Raw genomic sequence first — 22,601 nt, forward strand, 5'->3', positions numbered from 1 at the left:
TGTTTATAGTACTATTTAACTATTATATGAATACAATACATAAATATATCTAATATTAGTCTCACAAATTCGTTACCGCATACCATTATTAAAAATTCGTCACTCACCGATCCGATGCGCAACGGGCGGAGTAATTCGGCCACGTAGCTACGATGATACTGTAACAAAAAACAAAAGATTTAAGTTAAAGAGGCGCTGAAAATGATTATCAATATGTTTCAAAAGCTACACATAATTCTTACGCGCTATTATTGCGATTAAATCTAATTCGTCATTCAATTATAGATTTACTGATATAATTATCTATTTTCCGGAAAAAATATTTACAAAAATGAAATTTTACAAAATTTTAAATAATTTCTCTTTCTCTAATTATTTTTATTGAATTTTTATAGCTCATCGAAATAAAACGGTTCGAATAAATGGAAAAAACTATTAATTTTGTGCAGATAAGAGATGATACTTACCCCAAGGTTGCTCCGCCGGTGCCCGATGTCTCCCTCGGACCTCCTCCTCCTCTCAGGACATCAGGCCCGCCTCCTCCTGCTTCTCCTCCTTCCACCGCACAAGACACTCGCGAGAAACTCCCGGATAATAAACTATATCGCGCGCGGACTAATCATCAATAAAAGTCTTTCGCGCGCGATACTGTACGACACTCCCGTTTAAAAAGTCCATGAGAAGAATATTCCGTCAAGTATGCCGTAATATTCTTCAAGTGGGCTTTGAAAAAGTTCTTTAGTCCGTAATCGAAGATAAAATCACACGACAATTCCGGCACAGCGTTCAAAGCACGACACGAGATAAATGAATGCTAATACGTTCGAGTCCAGAAATATGGCGAGACGAACGCGCTACGATTATCGTCCGCGAATATCACGACGAAAGTAAATCGTTCGCAATTGCCGTACTTACATATACCATCGCCGACTTCGCCTCGACGTCTCCACCGTCGACATCTCCGGCCGTCTCGAGCGAGCGATTCGCGACGATACGTTCATTCCGACAAACACTTAATACACTCGCAAATTATTGAACGCGTACGGCACGTACTCGCGTATAGGCGATTATTCCCGTGGCCCGCGGAACGAGGAGCAGGACGACGGGCGCGCGGAGCACAAACACTTCCTACCTGTGCGAAATTCATCGGGAGAACGATAGCCGAGTGACTTCCGCAGATAAAAGTACTCCGAGCGTTGACGGAAACAAATGGCAAGGCCACTCACCGGCAAAAATAATCGGCCGCGCGGTGACTTTGAACGTATACGCTGCTTTCAACGGCCAGCGCAGCGGCGCGGCGGCGCCGCGCCGGCGGCTCGGAGCGGCCGAACGTGATTGGTTGGATTCGGAGGCTCGACTCGCGAGCCAATCGCGTCTCTCCCTACTGTGCGGCGGCAGCGGCCAGCGACGCGCGCAAATACCACGACGCCGCGGCAGCGCCGGCGCGGCAGTCGGTGAGGACGGTGGACGGTGAGTCGGTCCGCGCCCCGCGGTCGGTCGGTCGGGAAGCGGGAAGTTGTGCCGCGTTTATTCGCACCTTTTCCCACCGATAGAAGCAAGCGGCAAGCTCGCTGTGCGCGTGTCGGGATTGCCGCAGAACGATCACGAATACCATAACGCGTTAATCGAGATATGTGACAACGACTGATGACTATTCAAGTACAATTGATGGACGCGTTTCAACATCGATGCTCCGATATGCCGCTGCCATATCGGACCAAGTGTAGCCGCCCCGCATTTCTCGCGGCTTTTAACCATCAAAATCGAATACCGCGTGCGGATAAATGTCTAAAATATTAAAGAACGATCGTGCGAGTGTTGTGGCACGTTAATTGAAGCGTGCAGCAGCGTTCAAGTGCCGTATCGAACGCATATTCGATCGCGATCGTGCCGACCGTCTCGCCAACCTTCGTTTGAACGGCTGAACGCGCGCGCTTGCGTGGCCGCCATGATTGTCTCGCGCCGCCGCGTCCGGCCACTCCGGCCGCCGGCGTCGGGTCGCCCGTCGCCACTCGCCGGTCGGCAGTCGGCAGTCGGTCAGTTAGTCGGGATACTCGGGATTCGGGACTAATCGGGACAGTGTAAAATTGCGCCGCGCTCACTCGCCTTTCTTCCGCCGTATTTCGTACGGGTTTCGAACGAGCGAGTGATTATCGGGAGTGCCGAATTAAATCAGGTGTCGCGCGCTCGCGTCAAGTGTGAATTGTGATGTGCGAAGATCTTGGATCGGACGAGAGTACGAGAGTCGCGGCCGACGGAGCAGCAGCCAGCGATGACGACGTGGGCAGCGAAGGGTGAGTCGATTCTTTCATGTTCGCATTTATCGTTTATTTACCTGCCACGATTAGATATCCGCGCTTTGTTTCGATCGCGCTTGGTCGAATTATCGTCGTGTCGCGCGGCGCGATCGATCGCGCGAAAGTGGTTAGGATAGGAACGATTTGAAGTTTACTCCGCGTACGCGCCGCGCCCGCGCGGTGCTCGCAGGCCGGCTCTCTTTGGCCAAGTGTGCCAACTATCGGGCAACGAACTACCGACCTAACCTCGATTCACTCGATTCGTAAACACGAGCGCACGTTGTGCACCCGCAACCCGCAACGCCTGCCGGCTTCCAAAAATAATATTCAATTTTGGCTGTGACATGTTTTATCGCGATGTTAATCGTCCCACTGTTAAATGTAACGATGTAACAGTGATACATTCCCACGCAATTCAATTGGAAGTTTGGGAACGCGACGTAATTGGTTAGGTTAACCAAAGTGCGTTTAGGTTAACCGAAGATGCCTTCGACGTGGCATTAATTTTACGCGCATTTTTATTCAAGTTTAACGAGTTTCGCGAGTATTCCGGCACGTTTGCGAAACAACCATGAGCGTCGCCTCTCGGCTCAGTTACGCGAGACCGAGCTATAAGATGTTCGTACGTTCCACGTTGATTATATTTTTCACGAGCACCGTGTTGCTTTTCCTGTATTTAAATCGTATCCAACCGGATTATTTTATCGATGAGGCCTTCCACATACCTCAGACGTTGCGATATTGCGCGTGGAACTTCACGCAGGTAAATATTTGACGAGAATAATTTGTACGAGTGCGTCGCACCTAATTTTCATGCGAGAAATAAGTGGCAAATTATTTTCAGTGGGATCCTAAAATCACTACTTTGCCAGGCTTGTATCTTATCGCTACCGCGATATTATCGCCTTTCGATCTTTGCAATACCACATATATAAGATGTATAAATTTACTTGGGACGTGCATAAATCTCTATCTCCTTTATAACGTGATAAAGGAAAATTGTAAGTCCAACAAAACTGACCGATGGAACAATTGGCTGATACTCGCGTCGGCGTACAATCTCGCCCTTTTCCCGCCGTTGTATTTTTGGTGCTTCTTTTATTACACGGACGTTGTGTCCGTGAACGTGGTGCTCTTAATGTTATATCTGCACCAACGTAAGCGCACGAAGATGACGGCCCTTGCAGGTAATTATCGCAGCTATGTAAGTCATCCGAGAGGGAAATATGATGCAAATAAAAGTAATAAATCACACAGGTTTGCTAGGCGTGCTCGTTCGTCAGACGAATATCATTTGGCTCGGTTTCTTTACCATTGAACGCGCATTAGATATATTTGATCGCAGGATGGAGCAACCTGTCCCGCCCAGAGTGCTCAATACTCCATTACACTTTCGTGTAAGTAACATTACGAAATGGATATTACAAGCTACGAAGAGAGAGAATGCTTTTAGCCGAGAATTAATTTAGCAAAACTTCTTGAATCATTTTTTAGTTAATTTGGAGGCAGATAATGTACGAATTACGCATAGGTCCGCTGTCCCTCGTCAAGCTCGTCGTGCAGGTATGCGCTAGTCTGCTTCCTCACATAACGGTATGTCTCATGTTCGTTGCTTTCGTTGCATGGAACGGAAGCATAGTGATCGGCGATCGTACCGCCCATGTCGCAACGATCCATCTCTGCCAGATACTCTACTTCTCCGCCTTCGTATCTCTGTTCTCGTGGCCGTACGTGGTGCCTCATTGGCGAACGTGTTCGCAATTCCTTCGTCGGCACTGGATTCTCGCGAGCTGCGCCGTCGCGTTGACGGCCGCGACGGTGCGCTTCAACACGCTCGTTCATCCGTACGTCTTGGCTGATAATCGGCATTACTGGTTCTACGTGTGGAACCGATTCATGGGCCGACACGCGGCGTTCAGGTATCTACTGATACCAATTTACGGCGCGAGCCTGTTCGCCATGTCGCGGAACATCGCTCATCTGAGATTTCTCACGAAAATTAATTATGCTATTTGCGTGTGCATGGTGCTGATACCTCAGTTACTGGTAGAACCGCGTTACTTCATTCTGCCGTACATATTTTACCGTTTAAACGTGAAAAGGCCAGAAAGGTGGCAGATCTGTTGCGAATCGCTCACGACCTTTGCGATCAATTGCTTGCAGTTTTATATTTTCGCCAGCAAAGTGTTCTACTGGCAGGATCAGCCCTATGCCCAGCGAATTTCTTGGTGACATTCACCACGAGTGCAAATATACGGAATAATGAAAGAACTCTATTTCGACGTAAAGTATTCGACGCCTTCCTCTCCGCGTTTCTTTCTCTATGCGCGGTAATCGTCGATTTAGAAAGATAAGACCTAAAGGGAGGGATTATTAAGAGAGATAATTACTTCGAACAATAGTTTATTGTTCATAACTGAAACTTGTGGCAAAACTGCTAAGATGTTTTTGTACAGCAACAGCTTGTCAATTTGTAATTTCACGGCACGTATATTATCGTCAGCGCACAATATATTATATTAAACGTGTTCGATCGACGACCGAGAACTTTTTATACTTCCTATTTTTATTACGCTCCGTCGTATCGTTATCTTGTCGTTACATTAACGTTTCCTTATCGAATATAAATGTTGCGCGTAACGGTATAGTAAAAGGTACCGAGATGCAATTTGCGAACCTTCGCTTATTCTAAACTTCTTTTCTTATTTATAGCAAAGGGCTTGAGAAAAGGCCTGATATAAAAGTAAAAATAAATCAATAAAACGTAAATTCCGTTAACATAAAAAAAAGAATATTATACGCAATTTTGATCCTGTACTCCAAATTTGCAAATATACTAAATTGAAAAAACGAATTAAATACTTCGTATTATAACGGTAGAAAATAGCGAGGGAAATATATGTGTACTGTAATTCTCAATCTATGAAAAAGTCCTCCCATCCTCTCCAATTCTTTCAGACCTGGGTGTGATATGAATATACAACAAAAGATTAATTATTTTGTTCAGAAACAAAGACTTGTATGTACAACTTCCGGCTCACGCATATACACTCAGCCTCTGGATTGCCGGAAATTTGAGCATTACCCGCGATGGAGGCGTCTTTGTCCGCCTGTATCACGTAGAACCGATACTTACTATAAAACAATATAATTATATATCACAAACGATCTCGAATCAACGCGCTAAGTACACTCTCTAGGATTTCTCAAAATTATAACTAAAACGTCTTACTTCCTCTCTACATATTTTGATAAAACAAAGATTATAATCATTCACCTATCTATTTCTCTCCCTCTCTTTCTCGCTTCTTTCTTTCTCTCTTTCTCGCTTTTTTTCTCTCTCTCTCTTTCTACAATCTAACTGCGTGAGAATCACACATATTGCTTGTCGTAAGTTTATTGCGGACCGTATCCGTATAAATCAATCTGAAACGTAAATAGCGTATTTTCTGTACACAAACCTCCGCATATTCCGGCAGGATATGTGAATGGGAAAAATCTAATGCCATCCCGCTTTCGACATTTGATTAATTTCTAAATAGTGCAATTATCCTATAGATATATTATTTATACATGCTATAGTTTCTCGACTTTTTGGTGTCATAATGACAATATATATATCTTATAGGACATGTGATAAATTATTATCATCCACACGCTGGAATTACGTCTATCGCTATAAAGCATCGCACACTAGATAAAAGTAGATGAAGTATAGAGCACTTTCGGAAATCGAAGTGTCGTAAGAAATTATTGGGAACCCTTAGGAAAATATTTTAAATTAGCACCCTGGTCTAACTAATGACACGAAATTTTCCGATATCGATTTTAAAGACGTGCGGTCGAGAATACTAGATATTATATATATATATATATATATATATATATATGTACATATAACGCTACAAGGATATGAAATTTGACAAGAAACTTTTCTTGTTGGTTTTCTGCAGTCTTCCGAGCGTTCGTACAGCAGAACTCCTAATGCCCGAACTAATTAAGCTGACTGATAATTAGTATTATGATCCACGATTAATTGCTTTTTTATATAACTAATTTTTATATAACTTTTATGTAACTAATTTTAGATAACTAATTTTCAATAATTTTTTCAAACATGTAAGTTGTCTAATGACTGAACAACGTTGGAGAATAACGTTGTTTTCCATTTAAATAAATTGTAATAATATACGGGAAATATTTGTATAAGTAAAGTTATATAGGAAATTAGATAAAGTTGTATATTTGATCTAATGTTGGTCGAATTTTTATAGCGATATGTTAGATTAATGGAAACATTCGAAATTATCAAGGTTCCACTGTACAATCGTGATTCGATACTTCGACCATTCTGACGATGTCGTCGGCAGACAATCGAAACGGCAATCGATTCTTTAGATTTCGCATTCAGTGCACACCTTTCTTATTTCCTAGCTCTTTTTTTTTTTTAATACTACCTAACTCACGCGAACTGTATTGTGCAAGAGGAATCAAACGTAGCTTTAAATATTATATGCCTTTCTAGGAAGTACATATTTTCTACGCACACGCACGCAAATACATTGGTAACGGAAACGCTCGTTTATTTGATTATAATTCGCTGTTTTGTTTATGATCACGGCATTACAATGAAATAAATGGATTATATTATTAACGGAAATAAAAGAGCAGCGACGAGCGCAACTCGAGAATTAAAATTATCTCTATTCAGTCAAATACAGGACAGGATGCTTGTTTCGGCGAATGCTATTCATCAGGCATTGCTCGATATTCAGTCGTAAAATCAATTTTTCAGATTCTCTTCAAAATCTGAAAAATTTATTCGGACTAAATTATGACAACTACGCGCATGCTGCACGTTCGGCATTTTATAAATGCTGATTTATGCCGATTTATGCTGAAAGCTAAATAAGTGTAAGTCAAAGATATCTCGTGCACTTTAACTTGATATTTTTTGATCGAAAATATCTATCGAAGAAATTTTCATATTTTAACTAGAAATACTCGCGTAAATGATAACTTCTCTAACGTAATTGTTGATAAAGCTTAAGATTAAACTTCGATTTTCGTGCTTTGACTTTTAAACATTTATATTTTCTTTCGAAATCTTTCAAAGCTACGAGGAATTGTTACTAAGGGATACTTGCTCTAACTCTTTATCTCGTAATTGTCTATGCTTGCTAATCGCACGAAGAGGCGGGACAAGATTTGTTAAACGACGACGTTAAACATTATACTTGGTAATTAGATTAACGAGCAACGAGCAGGTTCCCCTAAAATCGCCTAAAGACATTTTCATTGTTCGATCGAATAATCTTTGACCTCGCGTCGTACTAGAGCAAGTTTAGGAATGGACCTCGCTATGGAATAGAATGGTACAGAATAGAGAATCTATTTATAGAACTCGGGACATATCCCTCAGGTAGAATAAAGCAAGTTTAAGAGTTTAACGTTACAGCGAGTGACTCATTTGCTTTCTTTGGTCGTTGATCTGCAGGGTGCGCGATTTCGCTATTTATACGCGTTAAAGATACTTCGAAACCGCATGATTTTCGGCTAATGAACTCCACTATCCCGCTGTATTTATCGATTAACATTATTAATAAGGGATTTCACCTTTCTCTTCGCGTTCACATCGTTTCATGCGGCACGCACGAAAGCGGAATTGCTAAAAAGTAAGGATAATAGACGGTTTCGAACTCTAAGCGTGAATTTCTATGCACCTTATCGAGTCGCTGCGGTCATAGCGTTGCCCCGGGAATCCTACTTAACTTTTTTCCTCCACCGCGGTATCCTTCCTCGGAGCAAGGACTGTCTTTGGGGCGAGCTACATTGTTGCGGATGTGTAAAAGGTGATAAAAAAACGATTCGTTTTACCGGCTATGCTTAAAGGTAATAACGGTTTTTCCCCTCTCTCGCCGTGAGAGAGAGAGAGAGAGGATAGATATACTTTTAGGCACTGAATCGCACAGTTTTCCGCACCTAGGAACTCCCCTGGAGTGACACCGATGAACTAGTGCGAAGGAGGGGCGGGATTACACTCAAGATTCAGGTTCGAGTTCACGCATCTTCGTTGTCCCGACTGACATCATACTATCTGCTGCTTAAGCTTCACCAGGTTCGTCGTGCCGTAAAGTTTCATGTCCAGCGGCGCGCTCGGCTCGTTTTTCTTCGTCTGCGTGTGCCAGGCGAGCACCTTGGTGCAATTGTCCGCCAGCAATTGGGCGTCCCGCGGCTCGAACGGAGCCAGGCTCTTCAGGAAGCCGTCCTCCTCGTATCCCGCGCGAAATGGCATGGTGGCGTTCGGCCGCTGATGCAGGAATTTGACGCTTACGGCGAACCCGGCCATGTCCACCGGGAACTTCCGACCGGCTACCCAGCCATCGTAGAACCCGGCGAACTTGCCGTTCTTCAGGATCGGCGAACTCAGCCCGAACTTGGTGCACAGCCCCACTGGGAACATCGACACCGTCTTCGTCTTGCGAATCTAAAAGGCACGTTAAAAGATGAATCCTTTAGAAAGAGATTTTCAGGTCTTTAGCAAAATTAAAACACGCTTTCGTAATTGGTCATACCTCGTCGAAAAGTTCAATATCGTAAGTATTGTCGTCGTCGGCGAAGTAGAACACACCTCTCGTGGCGTTCGCCCTGATCCACTGCAAACCGCGATTTCTGTTCGATACCCCTCGCGGCTTGGCGCCCTTCTTGAGTTTGTATTTCTCCGGCATTGGAGCTGCGCAAATATAATACAAATCATTCATATCGGACAGATATATGTGATTTTGCGACAGATTCGTATCTCGGACATTGATTTACCGATTAAATGATCGAACTTCAAGCTCGTTCTTTCCAATAATTCGGTCACTTGTTTGGTGGCGACGGTAGCGTCTTCGATGACGAGCCAGTGTATATTTCTCACCAACATCAACGTATGGGCCATCCTCGTGAGTTCGGGAATCTGCTCGGGTCTTCGATATGTGGGCGTGATGATGTACAGGGGTTCTTCGGACTTCGCGGAATTCGATGAAGGGGACGACGGGCGAGACGGCGGTAACGTCGTCGCCGGGGGTTGCGATTGCGGCGGATGCTTGAAATTATTTCTAGAGGCCGCCGAAGCGTTTTTGCTTAATTGATTGATAAGTTCCCGCACAAGCATCGAGCTTATTTCTGGACTCAGGCCGTTCGTGATTTGTACTCGGTACACGGCGTATCGAATCTGTAAAGAGAAACGATATAACTTGTCTGACGAAGTATAGATCGTAGTAACAATTGACATATAATAATAAATACTTTATCAGATAAGACGAGTTTCGTTTTCACGAAATCCTGATTGCATAGTAAATATTAATCGTTAGTTTTTTACCATTTCCTCGGCGAGCCTTGGGGTTTTGCTATCGCCCTCCTCACCGATCGGCAAATCCCCGGCGTCGTCTGCGGAAGTATCGGCATTGAAGGCCGTTACTTGATCGAAAGTAACGCCGGTGGACAGGTGATATTGATAAAAGACTACGCAGATCCCTATCAAGGCGATCACTCCCATTTTCATGGACGGCTTCATTATACCGATGCCTGAATTCAGAAAAAGAAACGTTCAAAAGTAACAGCGAGGATAAGAATAATATATTAATGCCAATAAAACGATTTTGACACAGTGACACGATAAAAAGTGAGTATAAGGGGGAAAATGGATGATTTGATTAAATTTTTGAAAACGCGCATTAAGCTATAACGTTTTTAATCTCGCTCGGGGAATGGGAGTGGAAGATGAATCGGGCTGTAGATTAAAAATTTACCACACCTCAACTTACTCCACCAACTTTCCTGCTCTTGGCGGGAAGCAGTTACTCTCGCGTCCTATTCTCGTATCTCCTCCGGACTGTGAGTTTCCAATTTTAATCTGATTCACGGTTCAATCCCATTCCCGGGGAGGGGTGGGCACCCCATTCGCCGGGCATTAGCGTATATAAATGTATATCATGCGAATTTTATACGCGTATAAAATGTAAATTTAACAGCGAACGAAACGAAATACGAAGATTAACCGTGGAGAGAGGTCGGTGAATTAAAACCCGACGTTGCATTGAAACCCATTTCCCGCCGTTCGTATTAAAGCTCGACGCGCAAGATGATCCCGTTTCCGCGATGATTTCGAGCGGAAAACGTCGAGTTGCCATAATAGCCCGCCGGGCGCAGAAGGTTGAAACAAAGATGTGCTCACTCACCCGAATGCTACATGTGTCGGCTGCTGTTCCGTCGTTTCCTCTGCCTCTCCTGAATCGCGAGCTGCTTCTTGCCCTGTCATAAAAGTAATTAGCTGTCGCAATGCCCGTGGTATCTTGCCGCAAGGTTTTTACATCTAGAGCAGGGTGATATACAGCCGCTATAAATTTATTACACTTTTTTGCGCGATTGCGGGAACTCGCCGGATGAAAATTCTCGGCGTGCGCGAATGAGCCTTACGATCATCGTACCGATAATTACGACTAATCGCGACTGTCCACACGAACTTAATTACAATTCCCTGACGCGTTCGTTAAGTCCGCTTTGCAAACGTGAGCAACGGCCGGGCCGATTCTGGCGCGATCGAAGGGACAGTCCTCTCGAGGTTTAATTATTTTCGTGGGTCATGTGGCATTTCCCAAAGGCCCGGATTCGCTCGGAGGAGGCGAGGGAGGATGAAGAAGAGGAGGAAGAGGAGGATGAGAGCGCAGGCGTAGCGACTAAGCCGATAGCGCGGTCGCCGGAAGAACATCCGTCAGGATCCCGCGGACTTTGGCGATAAAGCGTGCGACGTTTAAAGCGAAGGACCGTCGCCGTCGCTAACGAGCGACGATAACGTTCGAGATTTATCTAACGAACGAGAGACGCGAGATATGCGCGCGTGTTTGCGGGTCTCCCGTAGGATGCTGCGCGTGAAACCAGAAATCCTCTGTGGGTAGCGTCATAATTTCAACCTGTCTTTCTAATAAAACTCCTTCCTCCTTCCTCGGCGACTGATCTCGTATTCCGCGAGAAAGAGAGAGAGAGACCGTGCATCAATTGCTCTCGCGCTATATTTCTTCTCCCCGATACCAAGCGGCCCGCGTTAGCCGCGTCTATCATTAATAACCGTCGTCTTCCATCCGACGTATCGCCCCCTCGCAATTTTATAGCCTCTTTAGCGCGCGAAGATAATAGACGTAGTTCAACAGTATTCACTATGTACGATAACGCGTTAGGAGCTAGGAGCAACTCATTTAATCCTTATCTCTGTTATTCTTCACAGGATCCTTTCTAACGCGCTGCAGCGTTGAAGAAATTTTATCTATCTCCTTATCGCCGTTTTTTTCGTTATATTCATCACTTCGTTAAACGAAGAATGTGACTTTGAAAGTCGATAATGGCGTCTTTTGAACGTTACACGACGTAGCCTGAAAATGCTCTCTTCTCTAATTTACTTTCAACGTGTCGCTATCGCAACGTTCTTACGTAAGCCGCGTCATGTGCAGGACGGCCGTTCTAAATTACGTGACACCGAGAATTTAACGCCGTCTCTCCTATATCGCGCATCACAAACGCACTCCTTTTCGCCTCACCTGGCGACGTCAGCAGCAAAAAAACGTAAAGCCGACACCGATAAGATGTACCGTCTTTATCTTGCGCGTCGAATTGCGCAGCACAAAGCAGCATTTCGTAGCAAACAACAATCGCGGAAAATACCGGAAATTCACCGTTTAAAAAAAAATCCGATCTTGACATTTCTAGTCTAGAAATGTCGAAGTATAGGTGAAGCGCGATGACTATGTTCATCTTGATTCTTTATTATATTAGTGCCAACATGTTTAAAAATCTATTTACACTTCTGAACGTCACTTCTTTCTCTCTCTCTCTCTCTCTCTCTCTCTCTTACTTGAAGCGCTCTCGAACTTATCTGTCAATTTTCTGATAAGATTTCTGATTTTCTGAAAATCTCGAGGTGACGGATGCGAAACGTTTTTCCGTCGCCGCGATAGTATCTTGTTAAAAGGAATGCAGGTTACGAAAGTAAGTGACTGCCTTTCGTAACTGGCAAAACCCGAATCGGTAAATCGAATTGGTAAATGCTCGACGCGTGGCCCAAATGGAAAAAGCAAATCGTTAAATTTGCTTTGGTAAATTTCGGTTTAACTAAATGGCGAAAGAAGCGGTGATCGATCGTCGTAATTAAGCGCCGCGGCAAATGCGTCTAATTCAGCGTAACGCGGCTTCCTCGATAAATCGTGAGGCGCCCCATTAAGGTTTCTTAAACGCACTTACTTCAGAAACACAACGTTCGATCGGTGCGAATCATGGACGGCTCAATATAAGTACGTGGAATTTGTAATATCGTTCAAGCACGGTTAATATAACAGGATTTTATAACCGCGTCCGATTATTTGAATTTCAAGTCACCTGCCTGGAGATTGTTTGGCTGCCGCGATTCGCTTACAATGTGCATTGAAATGTGTGTGAAGTTTTTCCGAGAAGACCTTCTATTGTAAGGTGCAAACAAGGTCTTAAAAGTTTACAAACGCAGTACTGTAAAAGACAGAAGTTTATTGATTGTGAAACCTATGTAGCTGTAGAAAAGGTTTCGTCATATATTTATCCTGCCCCCTTTAATATTTTCTGAATTAAAATCCCATTACGTTATTGCAAAATCGATGTATCTTGTTTTCTAGCGAGGAAAGTAGCGCACAGAAAATTGGAAAATTAATCTCAGTAAAAATAAATTGTCGCTCATAATTATTCTTCGCGAGATGCGATCTTTCGCTGAAATGATTATCATGCACATTTATGAGGAAAATATTTAGTCATGCATCTGCGTTGGAAATAGAACACAAATGGTATCTATATTTTATTTAGCTTTAACGATCTCTTTTCGAACATCCAACATATATGCGCGACGATCGTCACGCGAAAAATTTCACGATCGATCGGTCTCGCGCATACAGAATTGTTTTCGATCGGTCATTGATCTTGTCGATTAATAATTACACAGTGGCTGTCGTGTTTCGCCAGAAATTTCGCGTTGTTACGCGAGCTTTTGAAATCAGGGCCTAAATCACGACTGTGATAGACGCCATCGCGCCGCGGGGATTCGCATAAATTACTAATTAGAATGCGGGAAACGAATGGCCCAGCTCGAGGGGATTCTTCTTGCTTCGCTTCCGTGCTCCGCTTGCATGAGAATTTCATGGCTGATCAGCTCGCACTAACTAATCCAGTGCCGCCAGATAATCTAGATAGGATCGTTAGTCTCTAATCTAAATCAGTTTGCAAATCGGCGCGGCATCAACGAGGCAATTTACCGTCTGATTTAATCAGAGACACGTTCACGTTATTGAACGTGTACGTATAATACGTGTGTAAAAACGAACGTGGCGTGTACTCTAGACTCTGGACTCGCGTGTGTAAAAAGTCGTGACGTTTATAGGGCAAGGGATTTACGTTTCGAATCAGTTCGGTAATCCTGACTTTAGGTTTCGTGCAAAGGTTGTCCTGTTATTAAGATTGCAGAGAACCGGCTGCCTCTCGCGCGCCATTAATGAGAAACGAGCCTAATCCCTCGTTCGAATCCAAGTCACGATTATTATGCGGCGTTTTTTTTTTCTCCGCGCCGTTCAAGGTGCACGCGGCCGACGCAAACGACGCGGCCGCGGCGGCGTGCAACGAGATTGCGTTCGCGTATCCCAGTAGAAACGCCGCGATATCGCCAGACCGCACCAACTCGGTCGAAACTTTTATATCGCGCACTTCCCACGGCATGCGGCACTCCGTTAAACACACGTCGCTCCAAACTCCGATTAATTAAATCTTCCCTGCTTTAGAATCGAGGAACCGAACTAACCGAAATTTTAATGGCTTCGACAGGAACGCGAACATTCATTATCAAGTTAATGCCTCGCAGCCAACCTCGTTTGCATTAAGCCAGAAAACTCACATTATCTATCCTCCTTTCCAAGTCTCACGTATGTATTTAAGCGTGCGCTTATCGCGGTGTCCGCAATTTTGTTTGCGGTTTTTATTTACGTTTCACGAATCTCCTCGAACTGTGCCGAACTGTCGGCGTAACCTCGCCGTATTCCCTTACCTGCGAAAATACGTTTTGCCTGTGTATTGCCTATTGTACAAGGGGCTTAAATCGCGGGATCGGTTTTCCACAAGTGATAAACACGCCGCGCCGGTTTGACATCGAAGCCGCGCGTGCGCTTTGCGCGATCTTAGAGCTAATAAAACACGCGTTACGTTCGCCGTTATCGAGGATTCCTTAATATTCTTGGCATATATTTAAGATGATGTTTAAAACATCCGTTATGCGTAATTGCCTCCGAAGCAGGAGTTAGCATTAGAATACCGATTCCGATTTCAGCGCGTAAACGCGTCGCGATAGTCGTTATATTTGTTCCATCGTTTATACTAACCGGCTCGACTCGACGGAAACCGGAGCACGATAAATGCGCCGATTAATCGCAGCTTCCTTAACCAGAACCACTTATCACTCGTAGGCTTCCGCGTAGAGCCAGACAAATTAACGCACTCATCATCGTGGCGCGAATCAATTCTTCACCGAGCCCGGCCGGCGCGTTCTAATCGCTCGGCGGCCGAAAGAGGAGCACTCCGTTTCCGGAGCTGGGTCTCTCTTCGGGGCATTAATCAGGCCGCTCCGCTTCGCTGGCACTTGACCCAGTTGACCCACGGGAGATCTCGCGGAATCGGACGGAACGATCGAAACGCGCATCTCGGTCGAGAAACGTGTCTTACTGGTAGTACCGTCCCATCGGAGTCACGCGACGGAGCCGACAATAACGATGAGAACGAGGCCGACGAAGACGAGGCCGAGGACGGCGAAACGGCAACGCAATCACGGCTGACTCGACACTGAAACGTTTCCTCCGGTTTCGTTTCCTCCTACTCGCGTGGCCACTTCTATAACGTCGTTCGTAACATGCCCCACCACGCCGATCGAAGGACCGATCATCGTACGAGGGAGAGAGAGAGAGAGAGAAAGAGAGACGCGTGTCCCACGTGTGCGTGCTGCGCACGGTCCACGGATCAGATCACGTGGCAGAATCTATTAGCAGATTGCGGTAATTTGGCGCTCAGTACAGCAGCGCAGTAACGCGTTTTCAGGCCGGCGAACGTTTAACCCGCCGACGTGCCGACGTCGATTTTCACCTCGTTCGCAAGAGGCGTGCGCGATATAATCGAGCTAAGTGAACGCCGTTTCTAATCAGATTTGGAAATGAGAGAAAGGAAAGAGAGAAAGAGACGCGAGAATACGTTGCACAGATTTTTTCATCGTGCACGATATTTATACCCACTTCCACTTGTCATGCAGAACCTCGTAAAAATATAGATGACATACGTTATTCCTCGTCCATATATTTCCGAACGTGATGTTTTACAATAGAATCCAGATCGAAGCCGCGGACAACTTTAGAGAACTTTACGAATAATACATTCGACCCGCTCGCATATCAGAGTTTCCGATCTTTCCGATATGTACGATTAGCCCCTGAAAAATACGGCCGCCTACGTATGAGGGCTTAATATTGGAAGTATGTCAAACAACGACGGTACATGAATTATTTTATTCGGGAATTTTATTCTAGGAATTATTTCTATCGATGTTTTCTGTAAAAGTTGGATCGAAGGATATAGCTATACCGATGCCTCTCGGGTACATCTATAAAAATAGAATTTAAAAGTATTTCAGGATTCCCCAGCGGTGTTACTGTCGAGCTTTTTATCGGTTCTGTCAAACGTATATGTATCGCTCACGTTTCTGTCCCGTCGCGTCGCCGGCAAATAAAACAAAATAGGAGAACAGCCCCCTCGCGTCTTCATTTTATAAAGCAAGCTTTACTTCCCCAATGTAAAGCTCCGCCCGACATTCTCTTTGCACGAAAGACATGAAATATTACGTGCGAGAAATTGTCGCGACGCGACGCGACGTACACGTCGGCGTAAAGCCCCTCGTATATATCGAATCGCCAAGTTCGTGCGAATCGTGCGTGCCGCATTTCTCACGTTCTCGCGACGCGTTAAAAACGCGTTGTCAGCGATCTCGTTAAGCGCGGAATATCGCGCGGCACGAATAGCCCCGGTGGGAGCAATTTTCGTCGCGGCGATTAGATGCAACGCGGTTAATCTACCGGAATCGTGCGAGGCGCGCGGAAAAATTCATGAATTTCTCTCGTATTATTAATCTTCCAATTAGCCTCTGTAAATGCGCGACGTGTCGCGGCAAATATATTCCACCCGTTTTGCGTTACGACGCCGACGTTATCGGATAACATTGTAACTTGCATTCGCCGTGCCTCGGAAGCTTACGCTAACGGCGAAAATGATACGATACCGTGCATGGCGGCACGTGCTCGCGATTGCCAACGCGAGAGAGAGAGCGACACAACGTATACCTAGTAGTATAATGATCAATAACATGGCAGAAATGAGGCAGTGGTCGGTGGTGAAGGACGCCGACGAGAGATCGTTCCCGAATAGATAAGGCGCCGAGTTATCGTTCGACGGGCAATCGAATCCGTTCTTACCCCGTGTGACCCGAATAAGTAATTAACCGGGACGCAAAATCACCTCCGTCACCGATTGATCGCGATCGATTGATTAAATATTAACAGCCTCCGCCGCAAAGGGTAACCCAAGACACACGGCGGGGTTTAATTTTATTAAAATTTCCGGTATTACTCGAGCTCAAGTGGATGGCAAATACCTGATAGCGTATCAAACATACACATCATGCTACTATGTAGGTGGCTTTACATAGCGATCGAGTGCTAACAAAGGCTGCACTAAACCGTTTGAAGTATTAGACTATGTCTTCATTCACTTCATGTACTCATTAGATAATCGGCCGAAAGAAAGTTTTGATGCCAGTTGGCAAAGTATCGTCGACGTTTCCGGAGTACGTATTAGTTATATCCCGAAGGCTATATATGTAGAACGAGAGTTCGGATCCGAACAAAAATCATACGAAAGCAACACAACATTTCACTACCTATACTGGTTCAGGTTCGTTTTTTTCTCGGGTAATCCGCCACTATGTAAACAACGTTCGCGCCGCAGACGATGCGAGGCAGGCTATAGCGCGGAAGTTTGATCGATTCAAGCCGGACGAATTTCGGGGAGGATATTTGTGCAAACTACCCCCTCGGTTCCGCATTCGCTTTCCGAGCACGTTGCCGGCCTAGACGGGATTCTCGGGGGCGCAATCTCTCGCGAGGTCGCGCAGTTTCTAACGCAACTTTCGGTATCAGAGGAGGCCCCGGCAACTAATAAGAAGTTCCCGCCGACCGGTGTGCACCGGTGTGTAGCCTTCTATGGCGCTCTTTGATTTGGAGGGCACATGGCCACCCTGCTGCTGGTCGATAACCACCGCTCGACAGACACCATGCGATTCTCCCTCTCCCTCTCCCTCTCCCTCTCTCTCTCTCTCTCTTTCGGTTTTGATACCCGTTTACCTTCCCTCGATACCTCTTACCTCTTACCTATAGCCACTCATGGGCGTCGGCAGAGTTTTTCGCGCGAGCGAAAACAAGATAACGATAAAATCTCTAAAGCCAATTCGAAGAAAATCATACATCTATAAATACGGTCAATGCCGTCGCGCTCCAGGATTCCCTTAACCGGAACAAATAATAAAATACATTAGTCATGTTTGATGAAAGATAAAGAGAATACGCAGAAGAGCAACAACGAAACATTTTAATCTTCGTTCAAAAAACTTTTCTAACTTTATTTTATTAAGGTTTGACGAAAAAACGACAAGCTTCTTGTCTAAATCTAGTATTAAAAAAAAACTATCATACACGTGTATCATACACGTAACTCGAGCAATTCAATTATGAATAGTACAAAGTAAAGATGATTAGGGGTAGTAATAATTAAGTAAAACGTGAGATACCGTGGAGGGTGAGACGGCAATTCAGTTGGAAGAGAACGAGGGTAATGGGAGGAGCGGATGTCGACGCGTTAGGTTACTTGAATAGGAGAAACTTCGGCATGCTTGAATAGGAGGAACTTCGTTTAAACACGTTTATGCACGTTATCGATTAGAGTGCTCGTGGTCTGCCTAACAAAATAGCGCCTTTTATAATGAAACTTTTCTCCATCCCTCGCCTTGAACAACCGGAGAAGATTGTAAGGTGCATCCCCTTGGATTCCGCTCACGGCCGCCCATGTGTCTCCCTTTCCCTACCCATCCTCTTTCTCTCCTCTAGTCCTCTTTCACTCTCTTTCACTGCCATGCTCCATCCATTTCCGTCCGTCCCACCTTCGTCGTCATATTGATCGTGACTTATAATACCAACGTATGATGTATAATGTTGTAAATCGGGTATCTCGCCTGCCATCTTTCGACAGAGGCCTTCCGTGACCGATCCAACGGAAGCGACGCGACGTGGAGATTACGATGGGATTATTGATAAGGAACAGTTTGGCATAGTGCTCGGAAGCGTGTACTCGATAAGCCGACTGACGGTCAATCAAGGTCGCGTCTATCTAGCAGAACGTCTAATCAAATGTCACCACTGCATTTTTGTCATTTTGTCAACATTATTATCTCTTCTGTGAAAGAAGAGACAAAACATACCGATAAATGTATCAGATTGTGTCGAGCGATGTTTGTCGAGGTATTTTTTCGCGAGGTGAAGATCCGTAGATTGATAATAATAGAATACGTGGTTATTTACTCGTACATATTAGATCAAGAATGACTATATCGCGCGTATTTTTGTAATTCAGTTCGTTCGATCGAATCTAATTATCCTTCAATACCCATCGCGCGCCGGAATACGTGAGCACCTTCTTACGTAATGTCTTGTAATTTCCTCGGGGAATTCTTCCTCTCGACCTGCACGACCTACTCCACTGCTTGTGTCGCAAACGAGAAACGATCAATCTCTACTTTTCGCTAATTACGATTCCTGGAAAGAGATCTTCCCGGGCTCTCGCCTGACTCTCCCCTATCTGTCCCCCATAAATCTTTGGTTCGAGTGAACCAAATCGCCACGTTTGATGGCGATTTATCCGCCGACCCTCGTATCCTCCCCCTCCCATTGGCCTGGAGATCCTGGCCAATGTCCTTACCGGCGTTCTCCAGGACTTCTCGATAAGTTAAGCCGGCTAAATACATTTCCACTTCCTTTATTGACCTTCCGGTATCACCCACCCCCGGTAGCAACCCCACTCTCTCAGTAATCGGCACCGCGTAAAGGTAGCGCTACGGTCGCGGTCGAAGACCATTCACCACCGCAAATGGATTTGGATGGATATTAAGGATAACCGAACGCATTGATACCGAACGCGATCGTTAAACATACACCGGCTGTCGGCCCCGTTGGTTCTTGTGCTCGGACCCCCCATTTCCCCCCCCCGGATTCGAGCGACGCAGATATCTAGCCGGGACAGTTCGCTTCTGGGAACTGTGGTTGAGGTTAAGCCATCGGGTCATTAATCCAAATTAATCCCGGCGATCTGTCAGAGTAATCAACCTTGGAACGCAAGATGTTACCGCGCTTCAATCTACCCCTAACGACGTTGGACTCTCTTACGAAAATCTCTCTTGCTCGCGCAAGAAGATTCGAGTCTGTACCTAAATTGAACGTCGAAATACTGCTAAATACGATCGTACGAGTAACATCGAATGCTGTTCTAGATTATTGAAACTCAAAGTTCAACGTACTCGGGCCTAAGTACGATTCGCGATCCACGAGAGAATATCGAGTGCAACATGCACATTCACATTCGGCGAGACGTGAATGCGGTGCTCTATCTCCGCGAAACCGCACACAGTCTCTCCGCGCGTGTTAATCACGAGCAGATGTTTCTCAGCTTAATCCACATTTCGCGTAAATCCGATCGCGGGCCAGATGGCACGCACCCCCGTACCATCGTGCGCGAGGAGTAAAATCGCGAGATCCCGCGTCCGATCGTTAGGGCTCGCGCAAATTGCGAAATCGCGTTTTCCGGCGAGGGGATAAAAATGATGCGTCAGGAGGAAGAAGAACGGCACATTCAGTTGGCTTGGCGAGGGGTGCTCGTCCCGACGAGCTCGCCTCGCAACGGCGATAAATCCTCATGCCGCGTCAGGAACTTTGGGCTTTTCGTGGAACGGGAATTCGTGCGATTTCCCACGCCGTCGTCGACGGTTACTCATTGCGGTACTCACCATAGTAACGAGGGTGTCCGCTCACCGTCCACCTTTCGCTGTCGGGACAGCCGTCGATCGACAATCGCGACAGCCACCACACTGCAGAGGAAAACGCGCTGCTAAGGGACGGCTACTGCTGCTGCTACTGTTGCGGCGGCTGCTGCTGCTGCTGCTGCTGTTGCGGCCGCTGCTGCTGCTGCTGCTGTTGCTGGTGCGTCCGGAAAAAGCGGGAGGGGGCAAATCCACCGTCGTTCCATGCTGCGGCACGCGAATTCGCGCATGTACCCTGGGTGGCAAAGGCGCCGCGCCGCACAGCCGGCCAGATATATGTAATCGTGTACACACACGCACGCGCACACCATACACATGCACACACGTGCGCGCGCGCGCGCGCGCCCTGACATTTCGGCCGGCCCGTTCACCACTGGCTGATCGAAAGAGCTGCTCCCGACCCTTCGTCCGCTTACGGACGCTTACGGACGCTCTCTACCTTAGCCCTTTAGTCCCGTATACACGGGAGGTGTTCCATTAGAGACGGAGCTCCACGCTAATCCTCCCCGCATTACTTCAAATCCCGAAGCAGCGCGCGAGCGCAATTGGAAAATAGTATTCTTGAAAGTTCTGATGCGAAATTCCCCGGTCGAAGGGGAAAAAAAGTACGGAGATTAAATTGCAAAGCGATGCAAGGCTGCGCTTTTAAGAGAATGTGCAGGTATTGAAATGAACGTTGGAATCAGGATGAAGCGTTTAAGATCGATTTATTAGTCATTAATCATTTCGCGGAAAAGAGATACCGTCTCAGCACATAATGGGTGAATGCAGCGCTCGATATGTATACTCGTTGTCTCATATTGGTTTTCCGATAGGCACACGACCCTAAATACAATTGAATGTATTTTGCACGTAAATCAATATGTTAGTGTTGCATCGCTGGTCATCGGAGGTCCAGCAAAGCTCGTCTTGGGCAATCTGCAATTCAGACTTGAGGATAGAAGTTTAAAATTTGTCAGTTTTCTATATATTTGTGTATATATATATATATATATATATATCGATCAAGTCTACTTAGAACTTGATCCGTTCACTCGTTATTGAGATCTCAACATCTCGAGTACTCGCAACTCGTCGCGTCGCGTAAAAGAGTCACGGTGCGGTCTCGCTTCGCGTGTACTTGGCGCGAGACACTACCGTGTCTCTTGATTTTTTAACAGAAAAATACGTGCATATCTATGCATCAAGTTCATTTATGTGCATGATATCATTGTAATCCGAAAAAATCTATATTTTCCGTTTTATCTTTCAATAACATCGACTTATTTAAAAAGGATAACATTTTATTTCCAAAAGAGTTCTCTAAAAAATATGCTGCAGCGTCTCGCCCATAAAGAGATATACTTTACGAAAAAGATATTTGGCATAAGGCGACGCTGCGTCGGTCTCTTGATATACGTTTTATGTAACATTTATATATTTTAAAAGAGTATATTTTTTTATATGCGCACGCATCGCACTCTTCAAATGCCTCCTGCATTACACGCCGCATAAGTTTATAAATAGAATCCTATCCCGAGTTCTGGCGCGAATTATAGATCGGCTGAATCGGACTTGAGGCATTCGGGGAAAAACCGGGCAGATCGTTGTGCCGAATATAGATTAGAATTAGATCGCCGACGGTCCCAGACGGTTTTCCGTGGACTCGTTCTAAGCATCGAGACCCGGCGAGGTCTGCGCTGAAATTCGAACACCTCCGCTTTAATAAGCCGTTTCCAATTAGAGCGAGCGAGGCGCAGAGCAACGCGGCCGCGTTTAGAAAGTTGCTTTGATCGGTCGAGCGTGCACGAGCCCGAACGATTTTCGACGCTTATCAACGCGGCACGCATGTAGTACGCAAGGCGGATGCGACGATAACGGGGCGGCTCGTTCAATTCGCCGGGCGTTATCAGGCGTAGCGTGCAAGATAATCGTTGCATCGAATTTCATCTTTTATATCCCGCAAAGTTGTATATCTGCTATCCCTACCGGAGCACGGTATCCATCGCGATGGTATCAATAAATTGACAACAGTAATTACCCCGGAATAAGGATATTGTTTATATATGCGGGGTGTCATGCATTTCAGTACAGAATAGGCAATA

The 22,601-nt window shown here is 45.6% G+C and overlaps 2 protein-coding genes across 6 annotated transcripts; one reads left to right on the forward strand and one right to left on the reverse strand.

Annotated features, from left to right (window-relative positions):
- The first annotated feature begins 2,300 nt into the window (after positions 1-2,300).
- Alg10 (alpha-1,2-glucosyltransferase Alg10) lies at positions 2,301-4,834 on the forward strand. Its single transcript, XM_071715129.1, has 4 exons — positions 2,301-3,060; positions 3,142-3,484; positions 3,555-3,694; positions 3,792-4,834. Exons 1-4 carry the CDS (start codon positions 2,869-2,871, stop codon positions 4,527-4,529), a joined length of 1,413 nt encoding a protein of 470 aa, XP_071571230.1. The 5' UTR covers positions 2,301-2,868; the 3' UTR covers positions 4,530-4,834.
- On the reverse strand, positions 4,684-20,728 carry Glcat-p (Glucuronyltransferase P). 5 transcript variants are annotated; one of them, XM_071715131.1, is made up of 6 exons: positions 20,485-20,728; positions 10,520-10,592; positions 9,661-9,866; positions 9,114-9,513; positions 8,873-9,030; positions 4,684-8,784 (listed from the first exon to the last, which is right to left on the reverse strand). In XM_071715131.1, the coding sequence occupies exons 3-6, from the start codon at positions 9,853-9,855 to the stop codon at positions 8,386-8,388; spliced, it is 1,152 nt and encodes a 383-aa protein (XP_071571232.1). In that variant the 5' UTR covers positions 9,856-9,866; positions 10,520-10,592; positions 20,485-20,728; the 3' UTR covers positions 4,684-8,385. The 5 variants fall into 5 exon arrangements, with proteins under 5 accessions (XP_071571232.1, XP_071571231.1, XP_071571233.1 ...); XM_071715130.1 differs by lacking the exon at positions 20,485-20,728 and adding an exon at positions 14,720-15,211; XM_071715132.1 differs by lacking the exon at positions 20,485-20,728 and adding an exon at positions 14,720-15,211 and having other exon boundaries at positions 10,520-10,653.
- Positions 20,729-22,601: the final 1,873 nt, after the last annotated feature.

Source organism: Temnothorax nylanderi, unplaced genomic scaffold (genome assembly GCF_030848795.1).
Source record: "Temnothorax nylanderi isolate EJ_2023f unplaced genomic scaffold, tnyl_v1.0 TNYL_tig0154_pilon, whole genome shotgun sequence".
Lineage (NCBI taxonomy): Eukaryota > Metazoa > Arthropoda > Insecta > Hymenoptera > Formicidae > Temnothorax > Temnothorax nylanderi.